Here is a 17,061-nt window from a genome sequence, read left to right as displayed (position 1 = left end):
TGGGTGCCTGTCACTTAATTTGAAAATAATTGTGATTCAGCCTGGGGATTCTATTATTCTTTCATGATAATTATGCATGGAAGTGCCAGGAAGAAAAAAAAAGTGCAAGGTGCTTTGGGTTGCAAGTTTTAAATGTGGCTAGAGAGCACCAAAAGTTTTACGAGGCTGAACTTTTCTGTTCTTTGCCAACATAAAGGCTGCCCACCAGATTCCATTTTTAAACTGTTGTAAAAATAAGTCTCTGCCTATAAACCAGACTGATACTTATTCACACAAAGCAGTATGTGAAATTACCACATATTGGAGAGTACCCTTAGTTTTTTTTTCATCTCAGTACCACAATATGAACCAAAGGTTGGTTCCTTTGGAATGCTCATATTGTTTTGCGTCTGTCTTCCCCTCCCCAGCATTTCAGATCACATTCAAGAGTTGTACTGACTTACAGCAGGCTTCCACTTTTGTGGTGTAGGCATTTGGATCATTGGAGGATATTTCTAGGAACTAACGGGTACTATGGTGACTGGTTAGAGGCTGTACCTCCTGTGACTGCTCCCCCGACATCCTTGCCTTTCCGTTCCTGTGCTCTGTTCTCAATGGCAGGCTGCATTTCCCAGCCTCCTACATCTGTCAGACACTGGCAAGAGAATGGAGGGGAGAAATAAGAGATAAATCAGGATGTTCCTCCCCCTTCTTTCTGCCTCAAGTGCATCTTGGCCAACTTCTGTGGCTCTAGCTCCCCTGGGTGGCCCTCCAGGTGACCCTGGTCCCTGGGCACCAGCAACAACACTTCTTCCCTGTGTCCCTCCAGTCTCAGACTCACAGTAAGTGGCTTCCTGACTTTGCTAAACTCTGGTTTCCTCACTGCTTCTACTGGCTTCTCTGCTCTGCCACTTGCTATACATCCATTTCCTTGCACTAATTTCTTTCTGTGTTAAGTGTTTATAGTGGTTTCTGTTTTCCTGGTTCAAACCTAATCCAGACATGTACAACCAAGTGGCAAGGGAAAATTCAGGAAGCCAAAACATTTTAGTATTTAGCCTAAAATAGTTTCTTATGACTGCTAAAGCTTTAAACAGTGCTTACTTGTAGCTTATTTATTCATTTTTTTAAAATTCATCAAACAGTTATTGAATATCTACTGTGTTTTAAGCACTCTGGTACTAAATGAATAAGTTGATGCCAGGATCCAAATGCGTTAAAGTCATGCATCACTTAACGATGGTGATACATCTAAGAAATGCACTGATAGGCAATTCCATTGTTGGGTGAACATCATAGAGTGAACTCACATAAACCTTCATGGTTTAGCCCATTACACACCTATGCTGTATGATATAGCCTATTGCTCCTCAGCTACAAAGCTATACAGCGTATTGTTATACTAAATACTGTAAGCAATTGTAACATAATTCCAAGTATTTGTATATCTAAACATATCTAAACATGGGAAAGGTACAATAAAAATATGGTATAAAAGATTTAAAAATGGTACACTTGTATAGGGCACTTCCCATAAACAGAGCTTACAGAACTGGAAGTTGCTCTGGGTGAGTGGGTGAGTGAGTGGTGAGTGAATGTGAAGGCCTAGAATATTACTGTACACTTCTATAGACTTCATAAACGCTATGCACTTAGGCACCACTAAATTTTAAAAAAGAATATTTTTCTTTCTTCAATAATAAATTCACCTTACTATAACTTTTCCATTTTATAAACTTTTTTTAAGCTTTTGGACTCTTGTGATAACACTTAGCTTAAAACACAAGCACATTGTACAGCTGTACAAAAATGTTTTCTTTCTATCTTTATAAGCTTTTAATATTTTGAGAACTTTAACTTTTAAAACTTCTTTCTTAAAGACTTAGACACAAAAACACACATTATTAGCCTTGGCATACACAAGGTCAGAATCATCAAGATGTCAATTAGCAATAGGAATTTTTTTTCAGCTCCGTTATAATCTTATGAGACAATTGTCATAAATGCAGTCCATCATTGACAGAAACGTCATTACGCAGCACATCACTGTATTTAGGATAACAAACCTCTAAGCAGCTATTTATGCTATAAGATGATACTAGAGGAAGTACTCGGAGACAGTATTGAAACACAGGAGGATACTACCTAACTCATTTGGGGAGAACTGGAGGGAGCTTTCTGAAGGATTTGGTGTCTCAGCTGACTCTGAGTAGGGCTTATCCAGGAGAAGAGGGGAGCGAGAGGGCATTTGTGCTGGCATAAGCCAGAACAAAAAGCATGAGTGGATGGGGAAATTCAAGGATTCAGTGTTGCCAGAATATAATTGTGAGGTAAGAAGTAGAAGGTCTGGAGCCAGGAAAGAGGACAGACAATGGAGGAGCCATGTATGTCATCCTGAGTAGTTTGGTCTTGACAGTGCATGTGTTGGGGAACCACTGAAGGGTGTTAAACAGTGGTGCTGTGATTAGGTTTCCATGTCAAAGCCACCATGCCGACAGCTGTGTCACATCCAGGGAGAACTTGTGTAGGAGAAACAATACTACTTAGAATGGTGCTGCTGAAATTCTACTTCAAGTAGACTGTGTTCCACATTCCACATAACAGACAAACACACTTCTATGCAAACTCTTCCTAAGTGAGGGGCTGTTACTGTTGTTTGGTAGGTCTGCATCTATTTCTGGATAAAGCAGTCTTGTGACCCAAGATACTCCAAATAACAGATTGCAAATAAATAGAAAATATGAGAATGCATCACATCATTCTAGACCTCAGCTTTAGAAGGCCAGAACCTCGAGAACCAAAGTAGAGTGCAGAAATATCAAGGGCTTCCATTTACTCTAAGAAACCATTCCGGGACAGTAAAACAGAGACCTCACTGCCAGAACTTTGTAAGACTCCAACTTTTCCTCATGTTTATCACCTTCAATCCCTCCCAGTACTGAATAGCAGTAGCAGTCTGAAAGCAAAAACTAAAATTCTGCATGTATTTCAAAAACAAAACAAGTGGATAGTTCAAAATAACTTTTCCATTTCCCATGTGTTTGTAGAATCTTACATGAAAAAAATAGTGAAGTATTTAAATAACATGTTTTCTACTCTCCTGTTTATGAGTCAAGAGAAAACAGCATTTCCTACTACTTAGTAGGAAAATAAAGTGCGTCAAGGAAGAGAGAACTGGACCCTGGGGGAAGGCACTTTAAAGAGAAAAGGGAATTAAAATAAATGTCCTTGTGCTTTCAAGGTTGCTTGTCAAACCAATGGTGTGTTTTCTTTGGTTAGTTCTCCCAGGACCCGGTTCAGATGGATTCAGGCCAACTACACTGTGGGGGCTGATTCCTGGGCGATTGATAATGTCGTACTGGCCTCAGGGTGCCCTTGGATGTGCTCAGGACGAGGGATTTGCGATGCTGGACGCTGTGTGTAAGTTAATACAACTGGCAGTTTCTTTCTTTGCAACACAAAAATAAATATGGCTCGTTGAACACATGACAAATGTCTTTTCTCCACTCCCTCTCTTTCTTAGGTGTGACCGGGGCTTTGGTGGACCCTTTTGTGTTCCTGTTGTTCCTCTGCCCTCGATTCTTAAAGACGATTTCAATGGGAACTTACATCCTGACCTTTGGCCTGAAGTGTATGGTGCAGAGAGGGGGAATCTGAATGGTGAAACCATCAAATCTGGAACATCTCTAATTTTTAAAGGGGTCAGATACAGATAAGATTCTCCTTCCCAACATTACTACTAACATTGTCTTCTTCAGTCACTGTTCAACACAAATGCATTTCTGAATCTCTTTAAATGACAAAATATTTAATACATAGTTTTTGACTTGTAGCCCAAACCATGTTTCCTCTTCTGAGTGCAATCATTTTTTCATGATCAGTTGGGCGTAAAATTTTCCCTCTGCTTTGGTGATCAGACTTTCCTTACTTCCTGCTGGAATTATATACATAAATTTACATGTGTATAGTTTTTAGAATGTAAATTTCCATAATCTAAGATTTTATGTTACTAAATATTTAACTTGGAATATTTTCTAAATGACTTTATGAACGGTCTTTAGTTTTCCTTTTCTTTTTTTTTTCTGCCAATAGAACCATTTGGTGACTTTAAGAAAATCAAATATTTAAGTCAAGTAAAACAGCATTCTCAAACATTGTTAATATCTTTTTGTATTTCAACCGAGATGTCTGGTTAGAGAGATGTTAAGCAATTGTGTGAAACTCTGCTAAGCTGGCACATCTTCATATGTGAATACATGCCACATCCAATCTCTCTCAGCATGGGGAAATTGACTAACCTAGGTGTGCAAATGAAATCTTTGACAAAAACCTGCATGGGTTTCTGTACAGCCCTAATGATTAACATCTAACACCTAGAAAATTAGATACCCTGGAACTTTTTCAATTATAGTTAATAGATGCCAGTTATCATCCTTGTTTGAATCCAAATTCTTCTCAAGTTTTGGATGAGAAAGAAAGAAATGCATAGGGCCTGAGAGAGATTTACAAGTCCCTGAGAGTTTTGAGGGACTGAAGAAATTGAGGTAGAACATTTCAGAGTGGAAACTCCTGGTTTTGGGAGCAGCGGGGTTTGTTTTGTTTTGTCTTATCTAAGATGTTAGTTCTCATTACCACTAGCTCACATCTGACCCATTTGAACCAGTTGACAAGACTAAAAAGCAGAAGTCCTATAACTTTTTATGATTGAAAGATCTTTATCTGATAAATTTTCAAGCAGTAGAATTAACCTAGTCTTTTGATCCTCTAAACAAGAAAGATGCATAGTGTTTTATATTTTCCCTTTAGCCATCCAAATGCAAGAGCAGCCAAGCATTATATGTGTTAGACATATTATCTATCAGCTCTGCAAGATGTAGAGAGGACTCAGCATGTGCCATTCAGTAGGTTGCAGTTTGACCTAGAAAGTCATTCTTTCATGAAAAAGGATATGATAGTCTCTTTTTAATGTTTATAGATTCAGGAATACTATCTACTATTAAAATAGCTTGTTTGTTGCAAAAGAATTTCTCACATTTAGCACAAATGGATCACTGAACCTGAAAAAGGATGAGAAAAGAAACATGTGTGTGTGAACTAGAATATATGTGGCAGCAGAGTTTGACAGTTCTGCTGTATAAATATAATACAAAATGCTAACCTATAAACAAATATTGCAAATATAAAAGAAAGATACTCTCAGATTACAAATCATGCCCACTTTCAATAAAATTGCTCCTACAAAATACAGTGTAAAATAGGTCCCTTCATGAGTGACTTGTATTGACCCATGGGAACAATTTTATACTTGCATTCCATAATCAAGGGGAAGGAGTAATCACATTTCTATATTTTGATGTTAGCAAGGGATATTTATTACTTGAATCTATCAACTATCTACCTCAAAGCTTTTTCATTACAATCTGAAGAAGGGAACTTTCCTCTCAACCTCAACTCCCACATGGCATTGAGCTCTAAAAGAATCCAACACTTAGCCAGGCACAGTGGTGCACACCTCTAGTCCGAGCTACAGTGGGGGCTGAGGTGGGAGGATCACTGGAGGCCAGGAGTTTGAGTCTCTAGTGAGCTGTGATTACATTTATAAATAGCCACTGGGCAACAGAGCAAGACTCTGTCTCTTAAACAAAAAAAATCCAAGGCTTTATGCAAGTGTATAAGGAAGAGGGTAAAGACATTAAGACATGAAGAAATGAAGAAGATTCATGGGTTAGGTATCATGGGCCGAGCAGAGCAGTGAATTACTAAGCATAAAAGAAAAAACAAAGACTAGAAATATAAGGCTTTTACATGGCAACCTGTCCTGAAGTATGAATCTATGCTTTGTGAAGTTATGAGATGGGTTAAATGCAGTTGTGTTTTCATTACAATATCAAATAATTCTCAAATTCTACATTTGGCATTATCTGGATATTTTTCTCCCCAAACCAAAAGATAGTTTAATAAACAAAACACTGGTATCTTATAAAGGATAGATGTTTTAGAATCTGACATATCTGGGTTCAAATCCTACCATCGCTACTTATAAACTATGTAATCTTGAGAAAGTTACTTTCCCTATCTGAGTTTTAGTTTCCTTATCTGCAACATGCGAATAACATTTTTCTCTCAGTAGTGCTAGGTGCTTTAAATGAGTAAAATGTCTGTCTTAGCACACAGCATGTATAGGCACTCAAATTGTGGAATTTGCTCTACTTAAAATTTTTTCAGCTATTGAGGAATGTGATCTATAATATATATGATGAAGAAGAGGAAAATGTTCTCTTGTAGCTAAAATTACGTTTAGCATTTGTTAGTTGATGAGAAATCAGTTAACAATGTCTGCTTATTATCACACAGCCATACATCCGTAAAGAGTCATGTCATTCAGTAGTTGCAGCTTGAAAAACTAAAAGACCTGTCTGGACCTTAGGCTATTTGCATAGTGACATTCTGTTTTACTGGCTGTCACTGCAATCCTATGTACCCATGAAGAAAAGAACCTTTCGAGTTGTCAATCCTAGGCAACCAGAAATAGTTAAATTAGCAGAAAAAATTACGAAAGCTAATGTGATCTCTTTCCTTGTTCATTGACTTCTCTGCATGAATGCGTACAGCCTGACCATCAGGACTTGCCTTAGTTATGCCTTATTTAACTTGACCAACTGGGGGGTGTTGTTGTGTCAGCCTGAATGGGAGCCTCTGGAGCTGTCAGAGTGAGCAAAGGAGTAGTAAGTTCCTAAGACTCCTTGGAACCCTGAGAAAGTTACCTATTAGTTCCCATCTTCCAGCGGGAGCACTTGGCACATTTTCCATCTGCTTCCTCGTTACTCCTCTCATAACATGCTGTGATCAAAGGAGGCTATTTTTAAAAAAGGCCTGTAGATATGTAATGCTATCATTTTTGCACCGCTTTTTAGAAGAGTCACAGAAAAGTATGATTTAGAGTTGAGACAATGAAACTGTGTCATTCAGGCACAGGATATGAAAGCCATTAAGAGAGGGGAAACAAGGATCATCCCATTTTTCCTTTTAAACTAGGCAAAATTTGCTTCTTGATCATGATATGTATTTATTACTTAGCTAATGCAAGTTAGATGTATAAAATCAAAGGGATACAATTTTGCAAGTAAAAAAAAGTTGCTTAAGGTATATGTTTTTATTTTCAGGAAGGACTAAGGATGCTTATTTCAAGAGATCTAGATTGTACAAATACAATGTATGTCCAGTTTTCACTTAGATTTATAGCAAAAGGTAAGTATGAATTTATTATTTTCCTTCAAGAGAATTCTCCCCTGTACAATTCCTTTTCCACAAAGAAATCACAGATTTAAGGCCCGTAAGTTTTGTTATATGAAAGACCTGACATAAATTAGTATACATAAATGTTTACAAATATTTTTCTTTAATGTAAGTTTATCTTAATATAAGGGCAAGAAAATTACTGATTTTAAATAATTTCATATAGCTGTAATCATATTAGTTCTATGGTAGTTAAAATTATCATCCTGTCCCTGAGCCTTTCCACCACTACTTTCTAACTAAAAGAAATTTAAGTTTTAAAATGTTTAACTTATGAAAAATGTGGATTTTCTTTTACAGATGTGAATCCAAAAAAAGCCTATTCTTAGTCATTCTGACTTTTCATGTTAACTAAATAATTTTCTTGAACTAATTGATTGTAGATATAATGCATATTCAAATAGTTTTTCTCTTTATATCCTGAGATTTAAATGTTTGACCCTTTGTAAAATCGTGATGCCTATAGAATCAAAATGTTTTGATGTAATGTTTCCTAAATACAGAAAGATACCTGTGCACATCTGAGAGAGAAAGGGAGGTATTATTGTGTGCAAATCCAAGCTTTGGTGTGTATTTTGAGATATACAGAAAGCCCAACCCGTCATCCCCTTAAGTTGCTTTATAAAGCTTCCATGTAAACATAAGTTCTCTTATGCATTGATGCCTAAAGATTCAGCTGAGAACATACCATTTCCCCATTTTTATCACAGTATGTTTTATACCTGTGTTATCTTCTTCCTAGGTACCCCAGAGAGATCTCACTCTATTCTATTACAATTCTCCATCAATGGAGGAATCACTTGGCACCTGATGGATGAATTTTACTTTCCTCAAACAACCAATATACTTTTTATCAATGTTCCCTTGCCATACACTGCCCAAACCAATGCTACAAGATTCAGACTCTGGCAACCTTATAATAACGGTAAAAATGCATGTGTTCTCCTATGATCAAAACTGACAGTGGCATGTTAACACATTTGTTTCTAAGGTGTGAAGGAAGTATTTGTCAACTGCGCAGCTTAGCTGTCCACAGCACACACATTTTACATGCTTCACTTTTGACAAATGTATTAGTCCGTTTTCATGCTATTGATAAAGGCATACCCAGACTGGGAAGAAAAAGAGGTTTAACTGGACTTACAGTTCCACATGGCTGGAGAGGCCTCAGAATCATGGAGGGAGGCAAAAGGCATGTCTTACATGGCGGCAGCAAGAGAAAATAAGGAAGATGCAAAAGCGGAAACCCCTGATAAATCCATCAGATCTCGTCAGACTTATTCACTACCACGAGAACATTATGGAGGAAATGATTCAAATTATCTCCCACCTAGGTCCCTCCCACAACACATGGGAATTATGGGAGTACAATTTAAGATGAGATTTGGGTGGGGACACAGAGCCAAACCATATCAACAAGTCTCAATAAATATTTAAATATTTAACATATATATGTATATATAATCTCTTCATATTTGACTAGTAGGTTCTCCTGTTAATGTAAATATAGCTGAATTCTGTTACAGAGCTAAAGTTTCTTAAAAATAATCCAGCATTATCGTTAAGGACTCATCAGTTGTAATGACATTTTTGTTGCATTTATTTGGGAATACATAGTTTGAGTGTGGCGTTTCATTAGTGAAATAGAACACTATAGCAAAATGCCATGATGAAGTGACAGGGACTTAGACGAAGCAGATAGTGCCGCAGATAAAATATTCTTATCACATACACTTGCTTCAGTGATAAGTTAAAGTGAATGTATAATTTAATAGCATTTCAAATGGTTACAGAAAATGATTTTACAAATTGGTAATGTTTTATTGCTTCCTATATTTCTATTAACTGCTGATTATAAAGGACCAGACTTTACCAAGTCATGCATATAATCACCTAAATAAGCATGGAGATGCCACATTAAGCAGCAGATTCTTTGCAGAGGTAACACAAAAATGGAAATGGCAAAGGTTCTTCCATCTCTAAAATTTAACCTATTTCCTTAACAATTAATATGTTAAAAATATAAAACAAAATTTTTAATGTATTATGAAACATATATGTATACATACATCTTGTCACTGAATAAAAGTCCAAAAAAGGAATGTGCCAGGCACAGTGGCTCACAACTGTAATCCCAGCACTTTGGGAGGCCGAGGTAGGTGGATCACCTGAGGTCAGGAGTTCAAGACCAGCCTGGCCAACATGGTGAAACTCCGTCTCTACAAAAATACAAAAAAATTAGCTGGGCATGGTGGCACACACCTGTAATCCCAGCTACTTGGGAGTCTGAGGCAGTATAATCACTTGAACTTGGGAGGCAGAGGTTGGAGGGAACCGAGATCATGACACTGCACTCCAGCCTGGGTGATGGAGGAATTGCTGTCTTCATACTATGTTTGGAATGCTCACCTAATTATTTTTTTCATTGATTCCACCAACCACTTTCTAAACAAGAAGAGGAAAGAATGCTACTAGAATTAGAACACTGATAGGATTAGAGATAGAGACCTGTGATTTCATTCAAAGCATGAGATTTGTTCTACAGGCTCCTGTTTACAGATCCTTTTTTATGTTTTGTAAGAATTGTACTGAAGTAGAAATCAGTGAAGAAGCAACCTAGGGAATCTTGACGTTCCTGCTTCGCATGGGCTTATCACCTTGTTTCAAGGTCATTCCAAACAGTGCTTTACAAAAGCAGCCTGGCTTTTGCCATTCTTATCTACTCTAACATATTCCTTAAACACCTGGTCTAAATCACTGAATCAAATCCTATAGCAGTGTAAAGGGTGATTTCCCTAGTTTCCTATATATTCCCACAGTATCTCCAGATCAACATAGAAGATTTGAAAAACATTAAGAAAACATGGAATATTATTGATCATAGAATATTTTTCTTCTGTATTAAATAAACAAATAAATGCAATTATGTATCAGGGCATTATTTTAATGGCCATAGTCCTTCAGCCTGACTGAAGTATGGTGCTAAGCCATGGGTTGACCCTAAAAAGCATGAATTCCTCCCTGAATAGACTGGTTAGTGTACCTCGGTTCTAAGTCCACTAACTGACCACCCATTCTCACAGACTGCATGTCTCACAGACTCCCCTAAACCAGTAAAACACAACTCAAAACCCACTCTTGCCAGGGGAGGGTTCATAGCACTACTATTATTTGAAGGACAGCATGCTTTCACATACATTATATACAAAGCATTGTCACAGCTTTCTGAAACTAGCAAGGCAGTTCCATGCTATATGAATTTAATATGGTTGCAAGCTTAATTTTTTCACTTCTTTTTTTTTTTTTGAGACAGCATCTTGCTCTGTTGCCCAGGCTGGAGTGCAGTGATGTGATCTTGGCTCACTGCAACCTCCACCTCCCGGGCTCAACCATCCTCCCACCTCAGCCTTCTGAGTAGCTGGGACTACAGGCATGCACCACCACGCCCAGCTAATTTTTTTGTTTATTTGTTTGCTTTTTTGTAGAGATGAGGTTTTGCCATATTGCCCAGGCTCAGGCAATCTGCCCACCTTGGGCTCCCAAAGTGCTGGGATTACAGGGGTGAGCCACCGTGCCTGGCCAATTTTAATCACTGACAATATACTGTTACTTACTTTGTGGTTTTTTTTTTCCCTAGAAAGTATATGGGTTGGGGGGGCGGGGGTGGTTTGTGTGGTTCTTTTTTGAGACAGGGTCTTGCTCTGTTGCCCAGGCTAGAGCGCAATGGCATGGTCACAGCTCACTGTAACCTCAAACTCCTGGACCCAAGCAGTCCTCCCACCTCAGCCTCCTGAGTAGCTAGGACTACAGGCATGTGCCACCACACCTGGCTAATTTTTTTATTTTTTGTAGAGATGGACCCTTACTGTGTTGTTCAGGCTGATCTTGAACTCCTGGGCTCAAACAGTCCTCCTGTAGAAGGCATATGTTTAACCTATTGTTACTGAGTTGCTTTTGTCCTTTGCTTTCTTTCAATGAGCAAAAGTGTTCATTTGATTTTCATCACTGGAAAAATTTGCTTTATCCAAAAATGCCTTAGGTAAGAAAGAAGAAATCTGGATTGTTGATGACTTCATTATTGATGGAAATAATTTAAACAACCCTGTGATGCTCCTGGATACATTTGACTTTGGGCCCAGAGAAGACAATTGGTTTTTCTATCCTGGTGGTAACATTGGTCTTTATTGTCCATATTCTTCAAAGGGGGCACCGTAAGTATTTAATTAAGAATCTAAAAATAAAACCACTGCTAATCATGATGAACTTTTGCCTAAATGGATTCCTGGTTGTTTTCCTGTATAACAGTGAAGAAGATTCAGCTATGGTGTTTGTTTCAAATGAAGTTGGTGAGCATTCCATTACCACCCGTGACCTAAATGTGAATGAGAACACCATCATACAATTTGAGGTACTTGACTTTGTTCTATAATAAATGCTTTAAATTTTATATTTAACAAAACCTAGGAAAGAGGAGGAAAATCTCAGATAATTTCATACATTATGACCTCCCATTTTTGTGCAAGGATGTAAGAGGTTTTGGCATCATAATTTACTTTTATTAACAGAGCCAATTGTCATACTAAGATTTATTTCTGAATTATTATCCTTTATGACGTAGTTTCCCCACCTGCTACAATGGGAAGCTGAAATAAATTATTTTAGACATTATAAAAATGAAAAGACTCATACTATTCTTGTATTATGTTTCCACACTTCTTATGTGAAACTTAAAATTTCTCAGGGACTAGGTCAATGTAACTATAGTCTATGCCATGCTAGTATATTGATATAATGTGTATCATGATGTTATTAATTTTACAGATAATACTACACTGTTTTAGAATTTCAAATATATTTGCTCTGTGTATTTTATTAATATTTATGCAGTCCTTATATTTGTCGAGAGCAAATTAATAATTAATATAAAAATATTTACATATTTCAAAAACTTAGATAAAATCAGCAGAACCAAAGGTACATTATATCAGTGTTTTAGAATGTTAACTTTTCAGAATATTTTCTTCATAGCTGATAAAAGATGACATCTTTAGCCCACTTAAGAGTTCTATTATCAGCTACGCACGGTGGCTCACACCTGTAATCCCAGGAGTTTGGGAGGCCAAGGTGGGCAGATCATGAGGTCAGGAGTTCAAGACCAGCCTGACCAACATGGTGAAACCCCGTCTCTACTAAAAATACAAAAATTAGCCGGGCATGGTGGTGCGCACCTGTAATCTCAGCTACTCAGGAGGCTGAGGCAGGGGAATTGCTTGAACCCAGGAGGTGGAGGTTGCAGTGAGCCGAGATCGTGCCACTACACTCCAGCCTAGGCAACAAAGTGAGACTCCATCTCCAAAAAAAAAAAAAAAAAGAATTCAGGTAGAAACAAGTGCCTATAGTCTAAAGTTTATCAAATGTCAATAGTTTACTCATCGGAAGGTAAAAGTTACGTAAGTTCACATACCTACACACACATAATATGTATAGTGTATATTTATTGTATATCACTATAACTATAGATGGTTATATATAACTATATATATCAATAACTGGTTGCTATGTTTTGATGGCATGATAGTAAGAAAACGTTAATCTCAATTGGAAAGGGGAAAATTTTATAGAAAGAATTGCATGCATTTATATAATTTAATGCACTTGAAAGCATGGAAAAAGGAATGGAGTGGTTGTTTCCCTAATGGTTAAAAAGGTCTTCACATAAAGACAGAATACACTGGTGGATACCAGGGCGGGGAGGGGAAGGATGTGGGAAGAAGTAGGTGAAAGGGGACAAGTTTGCAGTTATGAAGGATGAATAAGTCTAGAGATCCAATGTACAGCATAAAGACCATAGTTAATAATATAATATTGTATGCTGAAAATGTGTTAAGAGAATAGATTTTAGGTGCTCTTACCACACACACACACACAAAAGGTAACTATGGAAGGTGATAGACAGGTTAATTCGCTTGGCATTAGTAATTATTTCACTTTGTATATTACATCAAAACAGTATGGGTACACCTCAAGTAAATATAATTTTTAAAAAATCTTTCCCTGTGCCAGGGAAATGATAACAATGATTGTATTATCTTTTGGTATTGAATATGCGTTGAAGATTCATGTGTAAAACTCTTGGGATTATTTGGAAGGTGTCATAAGAAGGAAAATAGAAGGTATCCTACCTAGTAGATGGAGGGGAAGCTAACGGTTAGGATTAGGGAAACAGTCTTTTCACTATGATTTGCTTGGCTTGGCTAGGAAAATGGGCCAAAGGTAAAATTTGGAATTGTCCCAGCCTCTGCCTTACCCACTTCCTGCTTTTTATAAAATGAAGGGAAATAAATTTTTCATGAGGTCCTTTGAGATTCTTTATGAAAAATTATAATTTAAAGGTAATATACAATATTACTCAGGCAAAACATAATTTTATAGTATTAAATATTTCAACAAGACAGTTCCCAGGAAAATGGACCCTAGAAAATAATGAAGTGGTGAATCATTTCAAGGCTTGTTGCTCTGAGGTAATTTGTATCATTTTTCTCTTCATCCCCAAGATCAATGTTGGCTGTTCGACTGACAGCTCATCTGCGGATCCAGTGAGACTGGAATTTTCAAGGGACTTCGGGGCGACCTGGCACCTGCTGCTGCCCCTCTGCTACCACAGCAGCAGCCACGTCAGCTCTTTATGCTCCACCGAGCACCACCCCAGCAGCACCTACTACGCGGGAACCATGCAGGGCTGGAGGAGGGAGGTCGTGCACTTCGGGAAGTTGCACCTTTGTGGGTAAGGACCCGCTGCTTGACGCCACATTTGTTTCTCCTTTGATAGTTTATTCCTGAAGTCGTCATTCACTTGCCACTTTATCATGGGGAAATTTCCACCTGACATTTCTCCCTCAGTTCTCAATGAAGCAGATCAGTGGATATTTAAAATGTAGGACACGGAGCTGACATAACTACTAATTTCTAGTTCGAAGGTAGATTTTAACAGCACACCATGGGCTGCACCCTGTAGTGGGGTTCATATCCTTGTGAATGTCTCTTAGATCAATTAGAACGCAACAAAAATAAGGTTTTCCGCACGTTCCTCCTGCCTATTCCCACCTCACAATATAAATGCAGCTAGAATATTATGACTTTCAAACACCTGCCTATGTCTGTCATGCAGGGAGAGTGTACATATGGAGCATAGAAGCCCACAGAATATTCCTGGTGTCTCAAAAAAAAAAAAAAAGTTAGCACGTTGCCCCCAGGCATCTCTACTTTTCCAACCTCTCTCAGCATCCTTGTTACATATATTTGACTCTTCTGCTGAAAAGCGACTTAGAGATAAAGGACTTCACCCCTAATAGAAATGAAATGAAAAGTATATTTCAAAAAACAAAACTAATAATAAAAGTGAACAAAGAGAGGAAGTCAACAAAGCAGTCTGCCTCCAAATTTCTGTCTTTTCTCTCAGAATTAAGAATGTTTTCTTTCAGAGTATGTCAAAAAAGAAGAAAGTACTAATATCATACTTTCAAGATGGAAATAGATTTATTTTCCTGATGTGAAATGGAGCATAATTAGAAGTCTTGAGTCTTCAAACAAGACTACTAATACCTAGTACTTTTCCAAAAGGGTGAAAGTGAATTTTTTAAAGTTTGCATCTCTTTGAACATGAATCTATCGACTCCTCATTATATCATCAGCATAACTTTTATAAATTGATTGCTAAGGACTTTAATATTTTGGGTTGTTGAATATATAATTTACTAATCCTTGCGTTTATGCCAGGATATGATTCTAATAGGAAATCCAACTATCTTTTTTAAAATAAGCACAACTAAGCAAAATGTCCTCAAGAACTGATAGCCAGAGGAGGCAAAGACTGTCTCTGGAGATCATAGGAATAGATGGAGCTGATGACACAGCCAGCACAACCAGAAAGCTACCATTGGTTGTGGGGAGCTTGTCTTTAGAAGAATCTGGCAGGGGAAACTAACCCAGGAAAAAGTTTTTATTCAAAATGGTTGTATTATTTAAGATCATATGTTGCAAGAAATATAAAGAGGCTTACCAAAAAGGTGAAAGAACTTATTGGAAAGATATTGGGGAATTGCATGGACTTCACTCTGAAAGTGTGGGGGACTTAGCAACAGAAGTTTATGATCCTGGTTTTTATTGTGCTCACATTAACATCACTCGGCAAACCAGAGCTTTCATTTTCTGGAGCTCTTAATTCCAAATTTCCAAATCTGAACCTATCAGCTGTTGCCTGAAAGCCAAGTGTTCCAAGAGAAGCATAGCTGTCGAAAGACCATGCCTCTGAGCAGGACAGGCAAGGGGAAAGGCCTAGATAGCTTAGGCACTACTATGGTCTGAATTTTTGTTGAAATTCACATGTCTCAATTCATTCTCCTGAAGGTAATGGAATAAGGAGATGGGGCATTTTAGGGGGCGATTAGTTCATGAAAGTGGAGCCCTCATGATTGGCATCAGTGCCCTTATAAAAGAGACCCCAGTGGACTGCCTTGCCTCTTCCACCATGTGAGGACCCAGCAGGAAGGCACCATCTGTAAATCACAAAGTGAGTCCTTGCCAGACACTGAGGTGCTGGCTCCTTGATCTTGGACTTCCCAGCCTCCACAAGTGTGAGAAATAAATTTCTGTTATTTATAAGCCACCCAATTTATGGTATTTTGTTATAGCAGCCTGAATGGAGTAAGACAGGCTTCTAGATACAGAGCAGTCCACTGAACTCCCTTATGGTATTCTGGAGAAACACTAGGTTTTCTGTTTAATGGACCTCTAATTTCCTCCAATTATCCAGCTAAGAATTAAATAGAAAACCACCCTAAAGATAGATTGTAGGTTATGATTTTAGATTGTTTTGCCAACTGAGACTTGCTTCAGCAAGTTCCCACGTGGAAATAATCCCATCTAAAGGTGTATGAAACAAGATGACAAAGATCTGCCAGTCAGAGGCACTGAGTGAAGATGCCCAGGCCAGGGGAATGCTCCAGCATCACAGAGACCACCTCGCTCAGCGTTGGTAATGCCCACTGTGCTGTGCTTCCACATAAGGCGTGACAATATAATTTGGAAATCTGAACAAGAGAATTATGGACATCTATATTTTCACCCACTGGTACAAAGCCACTTACAAAACACAATAATAGTGTCACATTATTTGTATTCCATGTCATTTTTATTTCTATGAAAAGAAAGTAAATGTATCAAGGAGGCATGCATGCCTATTCTCAGAATGGTATAAACCCACCTTTCAAACTGACTTCAACCATTTCTGTGAAGAGAAAAATTTGCCTTAAGGGTGTTGTCTAGTCCTTGTTTCAGGAGAAGAATTAGCACTCTTCTTAAAACCCCTGCAGGCATGAATGGCTGGAAGGCAAAAGTTAAATTTTCTCCAACTCAGTGAACCATCCCTTGATTGGTATTCAACATGGTACATAGTAATGGCACAAATGCTGGATGCTAAAAATATATATATATACAAAAATCCATGTTTAAATTACTCTTTTATTGCATTTGTTGGACACTAGATACACACAAAAAGTGTATTAAATGTTCCCAGGTGCAAAATAGTCAAATTTTGTTGCCTCTACATATATAGTCCATTTACATTCAAAGAGTAACTATGAGCTTTCATCTGATTTTTTTCACATCACCTTGGTGTCCTTTTAGAGTCCTCTTATCTTTAAAAGTTCCTAATTGTTTTTGCTTTATGCAGTTTCATAATGAGTCGACCAAAACCCCTATTTAATGAAAGCAATGTTGTGTGCTTGA

The 17,061-nt window shown here is 37.8% G+C and overlaps 1 protein-coding gene across 3 annotated transcripts in view; it reads left to right on the top strand.

Moving 5' to 3' along the window:
• Positions 1-17,061, top strand: part of RELN (reelin) — a 521,226-nt gene that overhangs the window by 427,091 nt on the left and 77,074 nt on the right. For all 3 annotated transcript variants that reach the window (XM_003268163.3, XM_030826362.1, XM_030826363.1), the window contains exons 35-41: positions 3,259-3,399; positions 3,503-3,680; positions 7,143-7,227; positions 8,018-8,200; positions 11,315-11,486; positions 11,581-11,683; positions 13,830-14,059. In XM_003268163.3, coding sequence (XP_003268211.1) covers positions 3,259-3,399; positions 3,503-3,680; positions 7,143-7,227; positions 8,018-8,200; positions 11,315-11,486; positions 11,581-11,683; positions 13,830-14,059 — 1,092 coding nt within the window. The remainder of the gene's footprint in view (positions 1-3,258; positions 3,400-3,502; positions 3,681-7,142; positions 7,228-8,017; positions 8,201-11,314; positions 11,487-11,580; positions 11,684-13,829; positions 14,060-17,061) is intronic.

Source organism: Nomascus leucogenys, chromosome 13 (assembly GCF_006542625.1).
Source record: "Nomascus leucogenys isolate Asia chromosome 13, Asia_NLE_v1, whole genome shotgun sequence".
Lineage (NCBI taxonomy): Eukaryota > Metazoa > Chordata > Mammalia > Primates > Hylobatidae > Nomascus > Nomascus leucogenys.
The sequence above is the reverse complement of the archived record's forward strand: the minus strand, read 5'-3'. Positions and strand labels throughout refer to the sequence as shown.